The sequence below is a fragment of the Papaver somniferum genome, unplaced genomic scaffold (assembly GCF_003573695.1).
Source record: "Papaver somniferum cultivar HN1 unplaced genomic scaffold, ASM357369v1 unplaced-scaffold_11, whole genome shotgun sequence".
NCBI classification, from domain to species: Eukaryota; Viridiplantae; Streptophyta; class Magnoliopsida; order Ranunculales; family Papaveraceae; genus Papaver; species Papaver somniferum.
Window position 1 is genome coordinate 1,528,946 of NW_020619936.1, and position 15,221 is coordinate 1,544,166.

General features: G+C 38.5%; 1 protein-coding gene across 8 annotated transcripts; it reads left to right on the top strand.

Annotated features, from left to right (window-relative positions):
* Window positions 1–6,484: 6,484 nt before the first annotated feature.
* Window positions 6,485–14,802, top strand: LOC113328491. 8 transcript variants are annotated; one of them, XM_026575572.1, is made up of 7 exons: window positions 6,570–7,023; window positions 8,810–11,159; window positions 11,248–11,539; window positions 11,625–11,706; window positions 11,833–13,015; window positions 13,115–13,567; window positions 14,198–14,802. In XM_026575572.1, the coding sequence occupies exons 5-7, from the start codon at window positions 12,764–12,766 to the stop codon at window positions 14,633–14,635; spliced, it is 1,143 nt and encodes a 380-aa protein (XP_026431357.1). In that variant the 5' UTR covers window positions 6,570–7,023; window positions 8,810–11,159; window positions 11,248–11,539; window positions 11,625–11,706; window positions 11,833–12,763; the 3' UTR covers window positions 14,636–14,802. The 8 variants fall into 8 exon arrangements, 3 of the variants coding, with proteins under 3 accessions (XP_026431359.1, XP_026431357.1, XP_026431358.1); XM_026575574.1 differs by lacking the exons at window positions 8,810–11,159; window positions 11,248–11,539; window positions 11,625–11,706 and adding an exon at window positions 6,485–6,503 and having other exon boundaries at window positions 6,973–7,023; window positions 12,763–13,015; XR_003349435.1 differs by lacking the exons at window positions 13,115–13,567; window positions 14,198–14,802 and having other exon boundaries at window positions 11,833–12,588.
* The last annotated feature ends 419 nt before the right edge of the window (window positions 14,803–15,221 follow it).

The window sequence follows — 15,221 nt, forward strand, 5'->3', positions numbered from 1 at the left end:
TTGTAACTGTTTCAAGAGTAAGACCTTATAATCAATAAGAAAACATCTTTTTTCCTTGGACGTAGGTCTTCATGGCCGAACCACGTTATATGCTTGTGTCAATCTTTACATTTCATTCTCTATACATCTTGTTCATAGTTGAATCTTGTATGTTTTAGTAGTTTTTAGTATTTCATTTCACTTGGATGTAGTCATCAGAAAAGATGCAACTACATTTTGGCGCTAGAAACAGGGAGGTATGAAGATCTAATCTACCTCCCTAATAACAGCTCTATATTGTTTTCATTATTTCCATGAGAAAAGTGTTTTTCACACTACAAAGTAGATTTCTGTTGAGATGAATGAGTAGAGCTCAGACTCAAACATGATCTTCACGATCTGAGAAGTCCAGAAGAACCTCAAGATTAACAGATCTACGTTTTTTTTACTTATTTTCTTTAAGATTTCTTGTTATTTCAAAGTTTTTTTTATACCTTCCTCAAGGAGCTCAGGAGAGTTGTAGATCAGAGTAAAAATGAAGTTTCAAAGACTTCGGTGCTCAAACGGTCTCCTCCATGAGAGAGATCGTTTGAGCAAAACTACATAAGGGAGATATCACTTTATGAGAGTTGAAAAGAAAAATTTCATGATGTTTTTCATCAAAACTCAACAAAGTGCAAGATCTCCTTGTTAAGAACCTAAATTAAGTCAAGGGGAAGGATTAACGAGTACATAATCATGCATCAAACCCAAAAGTTTGTTCAAAATCAAAAGCTAAAAGATGATGAGAAATAATTCCTAGAATGGGAAAATATGCTCAATCGTCATAATTTGATTTTTTCCCTAAAAAGGTATAACATGTTGAAAGAGGTATTTCTCTCGAAAAGAGAGAAATGATAAAACACCTTTTTTCATCATTAACATCTCTTGCAAAAAAGGGAATGTTTTGACGTTTTCACATGTCTCCAAAATATACTGCAAAGTCTTCCTGTACTAAACTGGCCAGTCTGAACTATGACTTAGTGATTGCACGTGACCTGCAAACCTAGGGTCCCACTTTTCTGAAGCAAAGGCAAATTAAGTGTTACTGCATATATTGCAGGGAAGGTAATCGTGACGTGACGATTTACTCGCATGAGCCAAGGAGAAAACGGTGAAGCCCAATCAGAAGGACTCGACGATATGGAGCCAGGCGAGGCTCTGATGAATGGAGAAGTCCCAGGAGAGGGACAACCCGATGACCAGTATCGGGATGGACTAGCTGATAATTCTAGCTCCGAAGGCGAGGGAAACCTCTTCGAGATGCATGATGACGTCCATCTGACTCAATCAGGAGGGTTGAATCGTTTTCCAAGGAAAACAACGAACAATGAGGCCAAGAAGGGAAACCCTTCAGACCTCGGCGATGCCAACGCTACCATCGCGACCATCCTGAAAGCCCAAGAAGCTCAGGGTGAGAGAATGGAGAAACTAGAAAGGCGAAACAGAAGGATTGAGTGGAGAAACCTCGATCTTAAGCGAAAATCAAAAAAGAATGTACCACTCGCTGCTGTCAAGGAGGTCCCAGAGGAGGAAAACCCCTTTGAACATTTACAAGATGACGAACGAATTAACATCCATGACACCTCCAACGAGAAAACAGCGGATCGCTTACCCAAGGGAAGCATAGGTATACTCGACCACGAGGATAGATCATCCGAGGAATCGTCGGATATTGATCCCAAACATCGGCGAGTAAAAAACCAGATCCAAGAAGTTAAAACCAACTATGAGGCCGAGAACCTCGCAGTTCCAAACCCCAAGCGAGGGGATACCTCAAGGTCAACTCATTATAAGATTGTATCGTATGCCGAACAATCAGGCGATGACTTAGGGAGATCAAGGCATCACTATCATGAACCATCTTTATCACCCGAGAGAGCTCTGGGAAGAAAAAAGAAGGCCGAAACAAGGCGAAAAAATGACCAACTTCAGGCCCGACTCAACCGGCTTGAAGCAATGCACAGAGAAGCTACAGGAAAGCAGAGAGAAAGAAGCTGGAGGTAGTCATGCAAGAAGCAGGACAATCCCCCTTCTCCGAGAATCTGTTAAGATTACCATTTCCAAAGAAATGTTCTTTACTAATGTTCACGTCCCCGTTCACCGGAACATGAGATGCAATTGAGCATCTTAGAACTTATCGTATGACGTTAACCCAATGTGACCATTATGATGTGGTACTGTGTAAATTCTTCCCTGCCAGTCTGAGGGATGAAGCCCTATTGTGGTTGAATAACCTTCCCAAGGGATCAGTTGAATCGTTCGAGCACCTATCCGAGCTATTTCTATAAATGTACATTCACAATAGCAGGGTCCGACAGAGTTCGACGCGCTGTTCCAAATGTCCCGAGGGCCCAATGAGTCACTCCGCTCCCTGGTGACACGGTGAAGGAAGTTATGTGCTGAGATCGGAAAAGTCACTGAGGACTATGCGATCTTGGGCACATACACTCTCTTTGTCTGCATGTATGAAACTATGCCAAAGAACTTGGGAAAACTAAGAGAAATCCAAGAGGATTATGTAGCCTTGGAGGAACTCCAAGACGGAACTTACGATAAAATGGCAAAAGGAACTAATAGAGGAGCAAATGTGGTAGAGCCACAGAACCCACAGGCGCCAGCAAAAGGAGCGCAGCGATCCAACAACGGATCAACCCAGTTCGACAAGCATCGGACTGGAGGATAGAAAGGGCGCGACCAGGCCCAACAAAAGAAGGGAAAGTTCGTCGACCCATTCTACACGAAGCTAAACACCCCCTTATCCGAGATCCTCAAAAAGATTGATGGACATCATAAAATCACTTACCCATGGAACAAAGGTCAGCAGCCAGAGCGAACTAAAAATAGAACTGACTTCTGCGAGTTCCATCAATTCCACAGCCACACGATAGACTCGTGTAGAGACCTGAAGAAAATGGTGCAAGAAATGATCAATGAGGGGAAACTCCAAGAATACATCGTGCAACCAACAACTCCACCTACCACTGGGGCACCCATACACCGTGTAGACATCCCCCGCAAGGCACAATACTTAGGGTGTAATACTATATCGCACTCGGCGATTACCACACTTACACGAGAAGGAAACATTACTAGACAATTCACAAACAAAATTTCCAGGGCGACGAAGTTTTTAGTGTTGCCAGAGAACCCCCGATCGAGGGATGGATGAAATTACCCATTAGTTTTTCAGCCCCAGAGGCCCCTGATGGAGGACGAAACCATAACGATCCACTGGTGGTCACGATGGCCATTGCACTCCCTGAGCACGAAGCCGAGGACGGAAAACCTAAAGTGCTACCACGGGCAATGCCCAAAATCTAAATTGATGGAGGCAGTTCAGTTGAGATTTTATTCCATGATACATTCAAACAAATGGGTCTTAGGGACGAGTGTCTCATACCCTCCACTTACAACATATTTTGCTTCAACGGGTCATCGACCCGCCTAAGGGGCGAGGTAACGTTAAAAATCCGGGTGGGAAAAATCCTCACCCTAACTACTTTCTGTGTGGTAGATGTACTATCACCATACACAGCCATTGTCGGGCGATCCTGGGTCTATGGGATCAAAGGAGTAGCCTCAACTTTACACCAAAGGTTAAGATTCCCTACGCCAGATGGAGTAGCAGAAATCATTGGGGACTCGGGCGAGGCAAAATACTATTATAAGATGGACGTCCAGAACGGCGAGAACAAAGTAAACTCCCCAAAAGCACAGGCAAGGAGGGCCAGAGATGCCAATAACCTGGTTGAGACCTATGACTACATGGCCATCAGTAACACACCAGCACACTCGGCCGATGCCCCAGCCTTATGCCACACCATAACCTCGGGACCGACTATACGACCCTTATAGCAATAACAGGACCTCCCTGATGAGGGAGAGACCAAACCTCGTTCTCATACTGAGACCAACGTCATTCATCCTTTGAAGACAAGCACTATTAAGGCGAGCAATGAGGAGCGTCACTCAGGGTACAACCCAGAACGAAGGATGTCACTAAAAAATCAACAAGCGATCTCTACGGAACCAAGCCAAGTAATCCCATGGCGCATCATACCACAGTCAACAGAGTTTAGTGCAACTAAGACGTCAAGAAAATATCAGAACAAAAAAGCCAATGTTGGCACCCACAAACTTGTTGAGGACCCTTTCCATAACTGCTTACAAACATTTGTTGTTGACTGGCTTACAGATGCCGCACCCATACGTGCATTACTATCCCTGATGGATAGCTACTCGGGTTACAGCTGCTGTACTAGCAAGGCCAGAACGCAAAACTATCATCGGCCTAGAACATAGCTTGAGCAAACAACGATGCCCACCCCAGAAGGACACAACACAGACAGACAAGAGCATACCTTCCCTAAAATACCCAGCCTATATTGAACCCTTGGCCGCGCTATATTGAACCCTTGGCCATTAACCAAGAAGGCAGAAAACACTACCAAGCCCAATCAGGCTACTACAAGACAACAGATCGTTAGGGGTGAGCAAAAAATCCGGAACCGCGGATTTCACCCGTATCCGTCCGCAAAATTGCAGGTGAAATTCAATCCGTAAGATTTATGAGCCAGACACGGGTGAGATTTTCAAATCCACAATTTTAGTGGTTTGGTTGCGGTTGGACTTTGAAATCCGCAGATTTATCCACACCGTAGGGTAGAAAACCTTATCTGCACAACAACAGTCTCTCCCTCTTCAGTATGCAGAAGGCGGGTACTTCTTGCAATTGATAAGTATTTTGTCTGTAAACTCGGTACTATATCCTCCAACTGAGGCTTCATACCTTGTTAGATATTTATACCCATTGTCTTAATATACCTACCCAGCTTGTGTTAATGTCGTGTACTCCTCCTCCATTGTGAATAGTACAACATCAATTCCTACTCAAGCTACCATAACCTCACTGCTAAACAAGGAATGTTCAAACAGGTATGACTGTATGAGGTGGTATTACACTTACACTAAATGTTTCCAATTCAGAATCAGAACCAACAAACCCAATATCACATTGGTGCACAGAATCTCAATTTTTCAAAACGAAACATCAGAACACTTCAAATTCCAACCAACTAAGATACACCACAAATTGGGGTTCCAATCAAAATAATATAATTTCATTTATATCCAGAAGTTTTACATAATTTGGGGGTTCAAATGACAGTATCATTGACCTGAAATTGAATCTCACCACATTTCTGTTTAGGAAGTCCATTCCTTGTTAGAAGTGTAAACGCCAGAAGCCAAAGTTATGGAGATTGGACGGGAGCTTGTGGATCATAAACTAACTAAAATTTCAAATAGCGATGGGATAAAACACATTCATTTTAAATCAGCGGTTAATTCGCATCCGGTCCGTATCATCCGTTTATCCGCGGATGTCAAATTCGCGGGTGATTGAGTCGGACACGGTTTGATTTTTCAAATCCGCAACTTTGACGGATTTGACGCGGGTGACCCCTAATCCGCATCCGTCCGTTGCATACCCTTACAGATCGTTAAGCAAGCTTACTTCACAAAGTGGGCTGGAAACAAAGCCCAAAAATTGCTCAAAACTAATGGGGAAGCGTTAACGCACTTCTTACTAAGAGTAACGCACAATCCATGAAGGTTGATGTGTAGAAAGCCCACATTTGAGGTTAGGGCTTCGAGCCCCTACTTGTAAGCAGATCATGAAACCTCCCTCAGAATGTACTAAGGAATCACACCCTCTTTTGAAAATTAATAAAACTACTTCTTCCCTCTTTTGGAAATTAATAAAACTACTTCTTTTTGTGTATTGCTTATTTACATTATGATTCTACTTTTTAGATTAAAATCTTTCTTATTGCATGTGTCTACTTTTCTTTTTGCTTTATATATGCATCTAGATTAATCACACATACTTTCATTTCGAAAATAAAATATATATATATATATACATATATATAAACACACAAACAAGTCCGTCAACAATTATGGCACGGTGTTGGCCACACCTCCTATTCTACAATGAATGATGCGGGTCAATAACCCAAGCTACCTTACACGAACGACAGACCTAAGGTGATGCCGCCAGGATCATGATATCGGACAATGCCCTGTTATAACAGGAGATACCCAACACTACACCAAATGGAATAATTTGTAACACTTAATTGTTACACTAATTTGTGTGACAAATTTTGTTACACGAATAGGTGTGACACCTTTAAAAAGTTTAACAATATATCATTTTATAATTATATTTTATTTTTAATTAATGTTATGGTGTGACAAATTACCCATCCCAATAAAAAAAATTTAAAAAATATAAAATAAGTGGAAATCCCGTTCCAGCCAAAATAATTACCGCCAAAATATACTTGAGATATCACATTTTCTCTTCCTTGCAGTTTTTACTCCGGTGATTTATATCACCACGGTTATTATATATTAAAAATCCAAAGGAGAAAAAAAATATAGCAGAGTAAAAAGTAAAAGTAATATTTTCAATCGAGGTACGTCTGTCTCTCACTCGTTTTTCAATTATTTTTCACGTTTTTTAATGCTTCTTCGTAATCTCCTTCACGAAAAAAAGAAAAGTGTACATGCTTCGTACTTTCCCTTATTCATCTGAGATTTCTTCTGTAAGAAAAAAATTCCCTTCGAAAAACAAAAGAAGGTTTTGATTTCGTTCATCAAATCATGAGATTCCTCAATTAGTCTACCCTAATTTTTACTGCTCGTGTTCTTCATCAACTATTATACCCTAATCTTTGATCAATTTCTTCCGGAAGATTTTTGCTGCTCTTGTGTTCTTCATCAAATCATGAGATTTCGCAACTATTCTGCCTTAATTTTTCAGATACGTTGTTAACAGATCGGGATTTCGTTTAATTGCAGATAAAATTGTTGTTAGGGTTTTCAGTCGATCCTTCACTATTCTTCTGCGGATCTAATTGATGTTTGCCCTAATTTCTATTTCAGGTTGAAAGAAACAGTTGGTGCGATTTCAGGGATTCATTTCAATCAAATCAGGTCAGTTTGAGATAATACTGTGATTCCTCTTTTTGATGATGATTTTTGTTATGTAGTCGATTAGTTAACTTGTTAGTTTGTGAATATGTTCTTGTGACTTTTTTGTTATGCAAGCATTCTTGGTTTGATTCATTGTTGTGGTTTATTTTTATGAACAATTTGGTTTCTTACAATTTATCAGGAAAAGTTAGGTTTTTTGTGGATTTGTAGCTCTACTATGAGTGCTTTGGCTTGCTTAACGTGCAATTTTAGTTGTTTTGGACCGTATGATAGCTTCCATGAGTGCTTTGGCTTTAGCCAGAATGTGCTTTTACTGCAATTTTAGATATTCGAGCCCCATGGTATCTTCCTGGTGGATCGATGTTAGTATGCAAATTCCACCATTTTTTTCTTAGTTTAATCAATTGTATCAATAAGATAGTATATGATCATGATCCAGAGTAAAGAAGTAAGTGGGTGTGGGTTGCCATAGTTTAGCGTAGGATGGGAGCATAATAATTTGTTGCATCATGTAGATAGAACTTAATTTTGTGTATGACAGAGTTAATGCATTGGGTTGTGTTAGACCTTGTCTGATGTATGCTTCCAGGATGCTATTACTGCTTTGTTTGTTATGCATGAAAAGAAATGTTGTGTTATACTGTTATGGACATAATCATTTCCAACATCTAAAGAAATTAGATTGACATAATCGGGGAATTTGGATTACAACCGCTCATCGCTATCCTGAACTTGTTGAGACCACACTTATTGATGATAAAATATTGAAGTGATAGTAGTATGGTATCTAGATCAGTGCCTTCCTTTGATTTACTGAAATGTGGCTTAGCCGGTGTTATACTGTTATGGAAAAATGTTGTGTTGATAAAACCCTCTGCTGTAGTTTTTGTCCTCAAAATGTTGATTATTGTTTATAATCTATATCAGGTGGCAAAGCAACTTTGTTTCAGTAGATTATTGTTCTTCAGTAGAAACTTTGCATAATCTAGTTTGTGTGCATAGCTGGTACGATCCGAAAATTAACTATGTATTCCCTTGTACATCTGAATTGAACTTGTTCTTTGGTTCTATTGCAGCAAGAGTAGGACGAATATTTAAATCGCTAGAAACTTTATCATTGCTTCAATTTTTGAGGATTTTCTTTACATAAAAGGATATCATATAAATAGTCGCTAGAAACTATAGCATAGCTTCAATTTTTGAGGATTTCTTTGACATAAAAGGATATCGTTTATGGTATAAAGTTTATAAAGTTAAATAGTTAGTTTAATTTTTGTTGTAAGGGTTAAATGAAAGTTTAGATTGCCCCCCTTGTAAAAAAATCCAGGCTTCGTCCCTGCATATTATAACTTTTTGCTGGGTGATAAGATCAATGAGAATAGTGTGTTCATATTTTGTATTGAATAGATTTTTCTGTTAAGTTTTTCTTGAAACTGAATCAATGAGTTGTGATTTCTTACGAAACCAGTTGTGAATGCTTGGTACTCTGAGAATAATGTTTCAAGAATATCTAGGATTCTATGTCTTTTCTGTGTTGTGTGCTTTTTGTGGTATGGTTGTTGTCTGAATATCTAGGATTCTATGCAAATTGTTTCAAGAAATGTAATCACATAGCTATTACTTAAGTATAAGACTTGAAAAGGCATATAGTGCAGTTTTTAATGCAGATTCAAGAGAATAATGTCTTTACGATAAAGCACAATCCTCGTTTCTTTTGCTATGTACTTATTTTAAAACTCCATGACATCGTTATGTATAGTTACCTAGTCTTTTTAATGGTTTGTAGAATGTCAGATGTGATTCCAAAAGATTGGATGGATGAAAGTGATATTTTTAGTAAAGTTTATCGAGACGGGGTCAGATACTTTATCAGTTTTGCTGTAAGATAGTTACTCGAAGTCGATATGTGCCTGCCCTTGTAATAAGTGTCGAAATAGAAATAATATAGAAATTGAAAAAGTTAGGCAACATTTATTAGAGAAGGGTATAGACAAGAGGTACCGTATGTGGGCTTTTCATGGCGAGAAATCAAGTAATAGAAGCACAGTAGGTTCAGTCCAAGAGGAAAACATCAGCGAACCAAACAGGGAGGAAGGTGTGCCTGAAATGAGAAGATTGGTTGATGTTGCATTTGGAGTGCATGAAATGCCAGATGATGACATTAGTAGCGACGAGGCAGGTCAGTTAGAATCTTTAGTTGCAGAACCCGATTTAGGAAAACGATATGAGAAATATAAGGTCTTAGCAGAAGAGAAACTATACCCTAACCATCAAGGTAACCATACAACTCTATCTGCAGTTGTTGAACTTCATAATATAAAAAGATGTATGGTATTTCAGGGAATGCCATGAGCTCTATCTTGTCAACAGTAAAACAATGGCTTCCTGAAGGTAATACTTTGCCTGAGAAATACCCTACAATGAAAACAATGCTGACTGACCTTGGCATGACTGTAAAGTCAATTCATGCTTGTGAGAATCACTGTATTCTCTACTATAAAGATTATGAGAATGAAAGAAGTTGTCCTGTATGCAAAGCTAATAGGTATAAGGTAATAGAGGGAAAATCGGAGGAAATAATAGAGTCAAGTGAACCTGTTAAAGTGCTGAAATATTTTCCAATAGGTGAAAGGCTTAAGCGATTGTATACTATACCATGGATAGCAAAAGAAATGACATGGCACCATCGATCAGAAGTTTCTTCTACACATATGCGTCATCCAATTGATTCACCTCAATGGAAACTTATTAAAGATAAGTTTCCAAATTTTGCTGCCGAGGGAAGAAATGATTGGCTTGGCATTGCTACGGACGGGTTTAATCCTTTTGGTTTTCAGACTACGTCTCATAGTTGTTGGCTTGTGATTTTAGTTCCATATAACCTTCCACCTTCACTGTGCATGAAATCTGAATTTCAAATGATGTCATTGTTGATACCTGGACCTAAGGCTCCAGGACAAGACATTGATGTCTTTATTCAACCACTAGTTGATGAGCTTAAGCAACTATGGGATGATGGAGTGACAGTTTTTGACATGCACCAGAAAGAGAGTTTCCAGTTGAAAGCTACATTATTTATAGGGATTCATGACTTGCCAGCGTATGGAATCCTGTCCGGCTGTAAGTATCATGGTTACTTTGGGTGTCCAGTATGTGCTGATGATACTCAAAGCATTCGTCTATCACATAGTAGTAAAAATGTGTACACAAACTACCGTCGTTTTCTTCCTAACAGGCATCCATTTAGAAAGGGTAAGTACTTGGATTTGAACACTGAAGAGCACTCAGTTGCTCCAGATCGGTTCTCTGGACGTCAAATACTTCAAAAGCTACGCCATGTCAATTATGTTCCTGGGAAGTGTAGTGGAAAAAGAAAGAGGGCCTTTGCTGCTGAGGTCGATACTGAAATTGAAGCCAATGATCCAATTGATGAATCAGGTGATGCTAGTGCTGACGTGACTAATGCATTCTCTAAGAAGTCTATTTTATTGGGTTGAACTTTATGTTCGCCACTCTGTTGATGTTATGCACACCGAGAAGAACGTAATGGAGCATATTTTGGATACAATATTAGATGTGAAAAATAAGTCTAAAGATATAGTTGGTGCTCAAGAAGACTTAAGAGAATTGAATATTCGCAGCGATCAGTGGATTTCTAAAGATTCTAAGACGGGGAAGGATGTCATGCCAGTGGTAGTATATGTCTTGAGTAAAGACGAGAAGGTTCGATTTTGCCAAATTCTTAAAAACTTGAAGGTCCCAACAGGGTTTTCCTCTAACTTAAGCAACAATGTCAGTGTTAATCCCCCACGTTTGAGTAATTTAAAGTCCCATGACTATCACGTCATCATGGAATATTTGCTTCCTGTCCTCCTTCATCATGCTTTTCCACACCATAAAGATTTGCGAAGAGCACTTCAGCAGATTAGTCTGTTCTTTAGAATTTTGTGCGCGAAAGTGTTGGTTAAAGATCACATACAAAGAGCAAAATACATGGTTGTAGAGGCAATGTGTGTGTTGGAAAATTACTTTCCACCTGCATTTTTTGATATCAGCATTCACCTAATGGTTCATCTAGATGACGAAGCGTTATATTGTGGACCCGTAAGATTTCGTTGGATGTATCCTTTCGAAAGGTTTGTTTCATTACCTTACTAATTATTTACATTGGTAATTTCTTTTCTCTTTTAATGGGTTGTTACTAACATGTACTTACTTGAGAAGGGCGATGAAGGATTGCAGAAATATACCAAGCAATAAACGTTACATTGCTGGGTCCATTGCAGAGGCGTACCGTGTGACAGAGTCGGCTAGATATGCAATGGAAGACATGCCAACCGGGATGGAAACCACCAAGCAACTTGGGAGGCTTTTTTGGGGAAGACTCTGAGTACATTGATGAAGGTCCCATGAAGGAAGACGGTAAAGTGGTAAAACTAACTCCTGCTCAGTTTGTGCAAATATGAAGATGGATACTCTTTCGACGTGACATTGAGGGTCTTGATGACTATTATGCGTATATACCCGACCTTCTCCAATAAAATGAAACTGATTTAGTTAATGTTGTATAGAAGTTGACTGTTTTGTATTTATAATTGTAGCCACTATTGTGATCACGTTCTACCTGATGAGATGGATGAAGTTGAGCGGCAAACAAAGTTTATAGACTGGCTACATGATAAGGTATTGAAAAACATAAAATCTTTCTTGAAACTCTTGTTGATTATTTCAGGTAGTTTTGTTTTCAAGATCAGATAGGAGATTTTATGTCAACTTGATATATTTTTGTTCATTTTTTTTGTTGGCTAGTTATTGGAAGAAAAGAAGACAGATTCATAATTGTGGCGATATGTCAAAGTTCTTACTGGAGCAAAAGAATATTTAAGTTACCGTGTAAACGGGTTTGTCTTTTCTTCTCTCTCACAAGAGAGTAGTCGTGTTACACAAGACAGTGGAGTTTGTATGGATGCAGTCACCACATACATGACAAAGAAAGGTGATAAAAGCCCTGTTGATCAAATGACCAAGTGGTATGGAATTATCAAGCAAATTCTGGAGGTGGACTACACCAATCGGGAAATCGTGGAATTTGTATTCTATTGTGATTGGGTGAAGGTAGAAAGTGGATGTAAAATGTGCCCTGACTCTAATTTGGTGGTAGTTAATCTGGATAGGATCAGGAGTGTCGATAGGTACTTCGATGAGCCTGCAATTCTCGCTTGTGAAGCCAGCCAAGTGTTCTACTCTAAGGATTTGAAATACCCTGATTGGTGGGCTGTTATCCATTCGCCAAGGAAGATGACAAGAAAAGTTGATAACATTTCAAAACCCATATCTGAGGAGTTTCAGGAAATATTCTCTGATGAGCCGCATTTGGAGGACCTTTTAAAGCTGTGCCGTTAGTTTATTAGTTCTTAAGATATTGGATGGTAGATGAAGTGCTGATAGATAATTGATGATTATGTTGCACTGCTATGCTGCTATGTTTTACTATGGATTTAACTGATGGATGGATACGTGTGTTCTACTATGTTTATCATTAGATTGTCCGCATAGTTACGTTTACCATATTTGTCATTATGTTTTCTGCGTACTTATGCTTACTATGCTTTGTTCATTTGTCGTGAGATTATCTACTAACTTATTTCATATGATGGTTTGTTTTCTTGATTAAAGGATTGATTCATTATGTGCATTTCTTGTTATATGTTGTCTACTAAGTCATCTTTTATTGTGTAGCATGGATACAAATCAATATGGCAGTGATGGTGTACAAACTATAACCACCCAATCATTACAGAATAGTGCATCTGTTGGGAATAGTTTTAAAGTTTTTGTTGAAGTTGATGCAGCTTGTAGACCAATAAAGAAAAATGCAGAAAAATTTGCTTCTCGTGTAGGGGAACTTATACGAGCGCATTGCCCAATACGTTATGAAGATTGGAGGATTGTCCCGGAAAACTTTAAGGAGGATGTGTGGAATGGCTTAATGGTATGTAACCTTCTGTTTTAGGTTAACAAGTTTTTTTAAATACATTTCTTCTTAACTCTTGAGTATTGAGTTTCTTTTTGGTGTACATTTCTTACTTAGAGCGAGTTTAAGTTTAATGCTCCTTCGCACTTGGTACGCCCGAACCTCGAAGTAACCTTTTCACAGAAGTTCAGAACATTCAAATACCAGCTTCGACAGAATTATTTCAAGATAGCCAGAGGTAAAGCACAAATTGAAGCAGCTATTCAAGCTGGTTTGGATCCAAATGCATGGAAAAGCAAAGAGGAGATTCTAGAAAACGTTCCGATGGGGGTTACTCCAAGTAATTGGACCGCTTTCGTTGAGAATGAGTTCAAAGGAGTCAAAGAAAGCCATGAAAAGAAATCAGAGAACAAAAAAAATGCACAATCCCTCATACTCTTGGGTAAAAGGTCTTTACGTGGATTTTCCTCCAGCGTTTCTGCGAAGCGTGCTAAGCAAGCATTCTTGACTGCTTCTCTTCGCGATTCTACAGTTAACAAATGCAACTCCCCTGTCATCGGACTGAAAAAGGTAAACCCAACTCTTGTAATTTATGATAGTAACCATGTTTCTTTGGTTATCATTGTTGCCTTATCTTTTATATCACTGTCTAAGATCAACGTGTTAGGCAAATTTGTACTTCAATTATTGCAATCGTATACTTCCATATCAAATTTGTACTTCAATAATTGCAACCTTGTAACTCTCATAGGGCTTGTTTTAGTACAATCAGTGAAGTACTTCAATAATTGCAACCTTGTAACTCTCATAGGGATTGTTTTAGTACAATCAGTAAAAATTGTGATGTTGGTGCGTGTGAAACTGAAAGTTCAAATGGAATGGCATACAATTTTTATAGGTTTGTAGTCTCTCCCATGTAACATCTTGGCTACTTTGACTAGAAATCTTTTCTTATTTTTCCATTAACATTTGGCACAATTCAGTTCATCCTATGTTTTTTTTTTTTGATCTGTTTTGTATGATCCTAAAAGCTAACTTACCCATGATTACTGGTTAGCCTTTTCTCAGTATTTGTAATCAGGTTAACTTTTAGGATTCTAAGAAATGGTTAATGATAATACACATTATATATGACAACTTTATATTTTTCTTGTTGAAGCATTTATGACTTTACGTTGATTGGGTACTATTGCATTACAGGTCATGGCACAAAATATATCCAGTGACCGTCCGACAAGCGAAGAAACAATCTTGGATGATTCTTGTATCCCTAACTCTGAGTTCCCTCCTGACTTCACTCCAGAAAATCATGCTTTTACCAGGAATTTAGATCCCATGTCAGAGCCACAACCTTTCGACAATTCTGGTTATGAAGAGTCTTCATATCAGAGTGTGAATTTGTTGGACAGGAATGGTAAAATAGTTTCCGTTGGATATGTGGTAACCGGTTTGGAAGGTGAAGTCTGTCACCACAGAATTGTCCAAAAGAACGAGAGGAAAGTTCGCATAGAACGCGTCTACGATGATTCTGCACCAATTTGGGACCCTCCTCAAGGTGATGACTTCTATAAGCTATCTTATTATGTTGCTGGTGGTTGGATAATATGGCATAAGAAGCGTCTGCAATTTACAAATTAAACTTTGTGTACCTTGTTACAGATCAGTACTACTAGGTAGAGTTTATGTTTTAATTTATGATAGTTTGTTAGTTTCTATTGTTTATTGTTTTAAGAGTGTATTGGGGATATCCAGTGGATGTTGAAACAGATTTCTTTTTATTAATTTAATTTCTATATCTATTAAAATTTTTGGGTACCATTTTTTTGGATTATGCACATCTAAGAATAGGGTGAGTTGGGGAAAGTAGGTGTATGAATCCAAAACAGGGTGGGAAAATAAAAATGAATATTTTTTTTCGTAATTACCGTTTAAATTATTACACTTATACGTGTCAGATAATTGACATACTTTGTAGTGTGATTTTAATTAATTAAAGTCACACTTATTAGTGTGACCTCTAATGTGTAACAAAAGAAAAACACCATATTTATGACACTAATAAGTGTGATAATAAATCAAATATCACACTTATTTGTGTAACAAAATTTCTGATTTGGTGTAGTGCAAATTTGAGCTACTTGCCTTCAGACAAGATACAAATCGCTCAACCAAGGTGTCACCCTTTGAAACACGCTCCGACGGTAAATTCAAGGGAAATGTGCTA

What these genes read in the sequence shown, in the direction of transcription:
- LOC113328491 (XM_026575574.1), top strand. Translation starts at nt 12,764, where the DNA reads ATGGATACAAATCAATATGGCAGTGATGGTGTACAAACTATAACCACC. An exon ending in ATGTGTGGAATGGCTTAATG is followed by an intron (nt 13,016 to 13,114) that starts GTATGTAACCTT and finishes TTTCTTACTTAG; the next exon opens with AGCGAGTTTAAGTTTAATGC. An exon ending in CTGTCATCGGACTGAAAAAG is followed by an intron (nt 13,568 to 14,197) that starts GTAAACCCAACT and finishes ATTGCATTACAG; the next exon opens with GTCATGGCACAAAATATATC.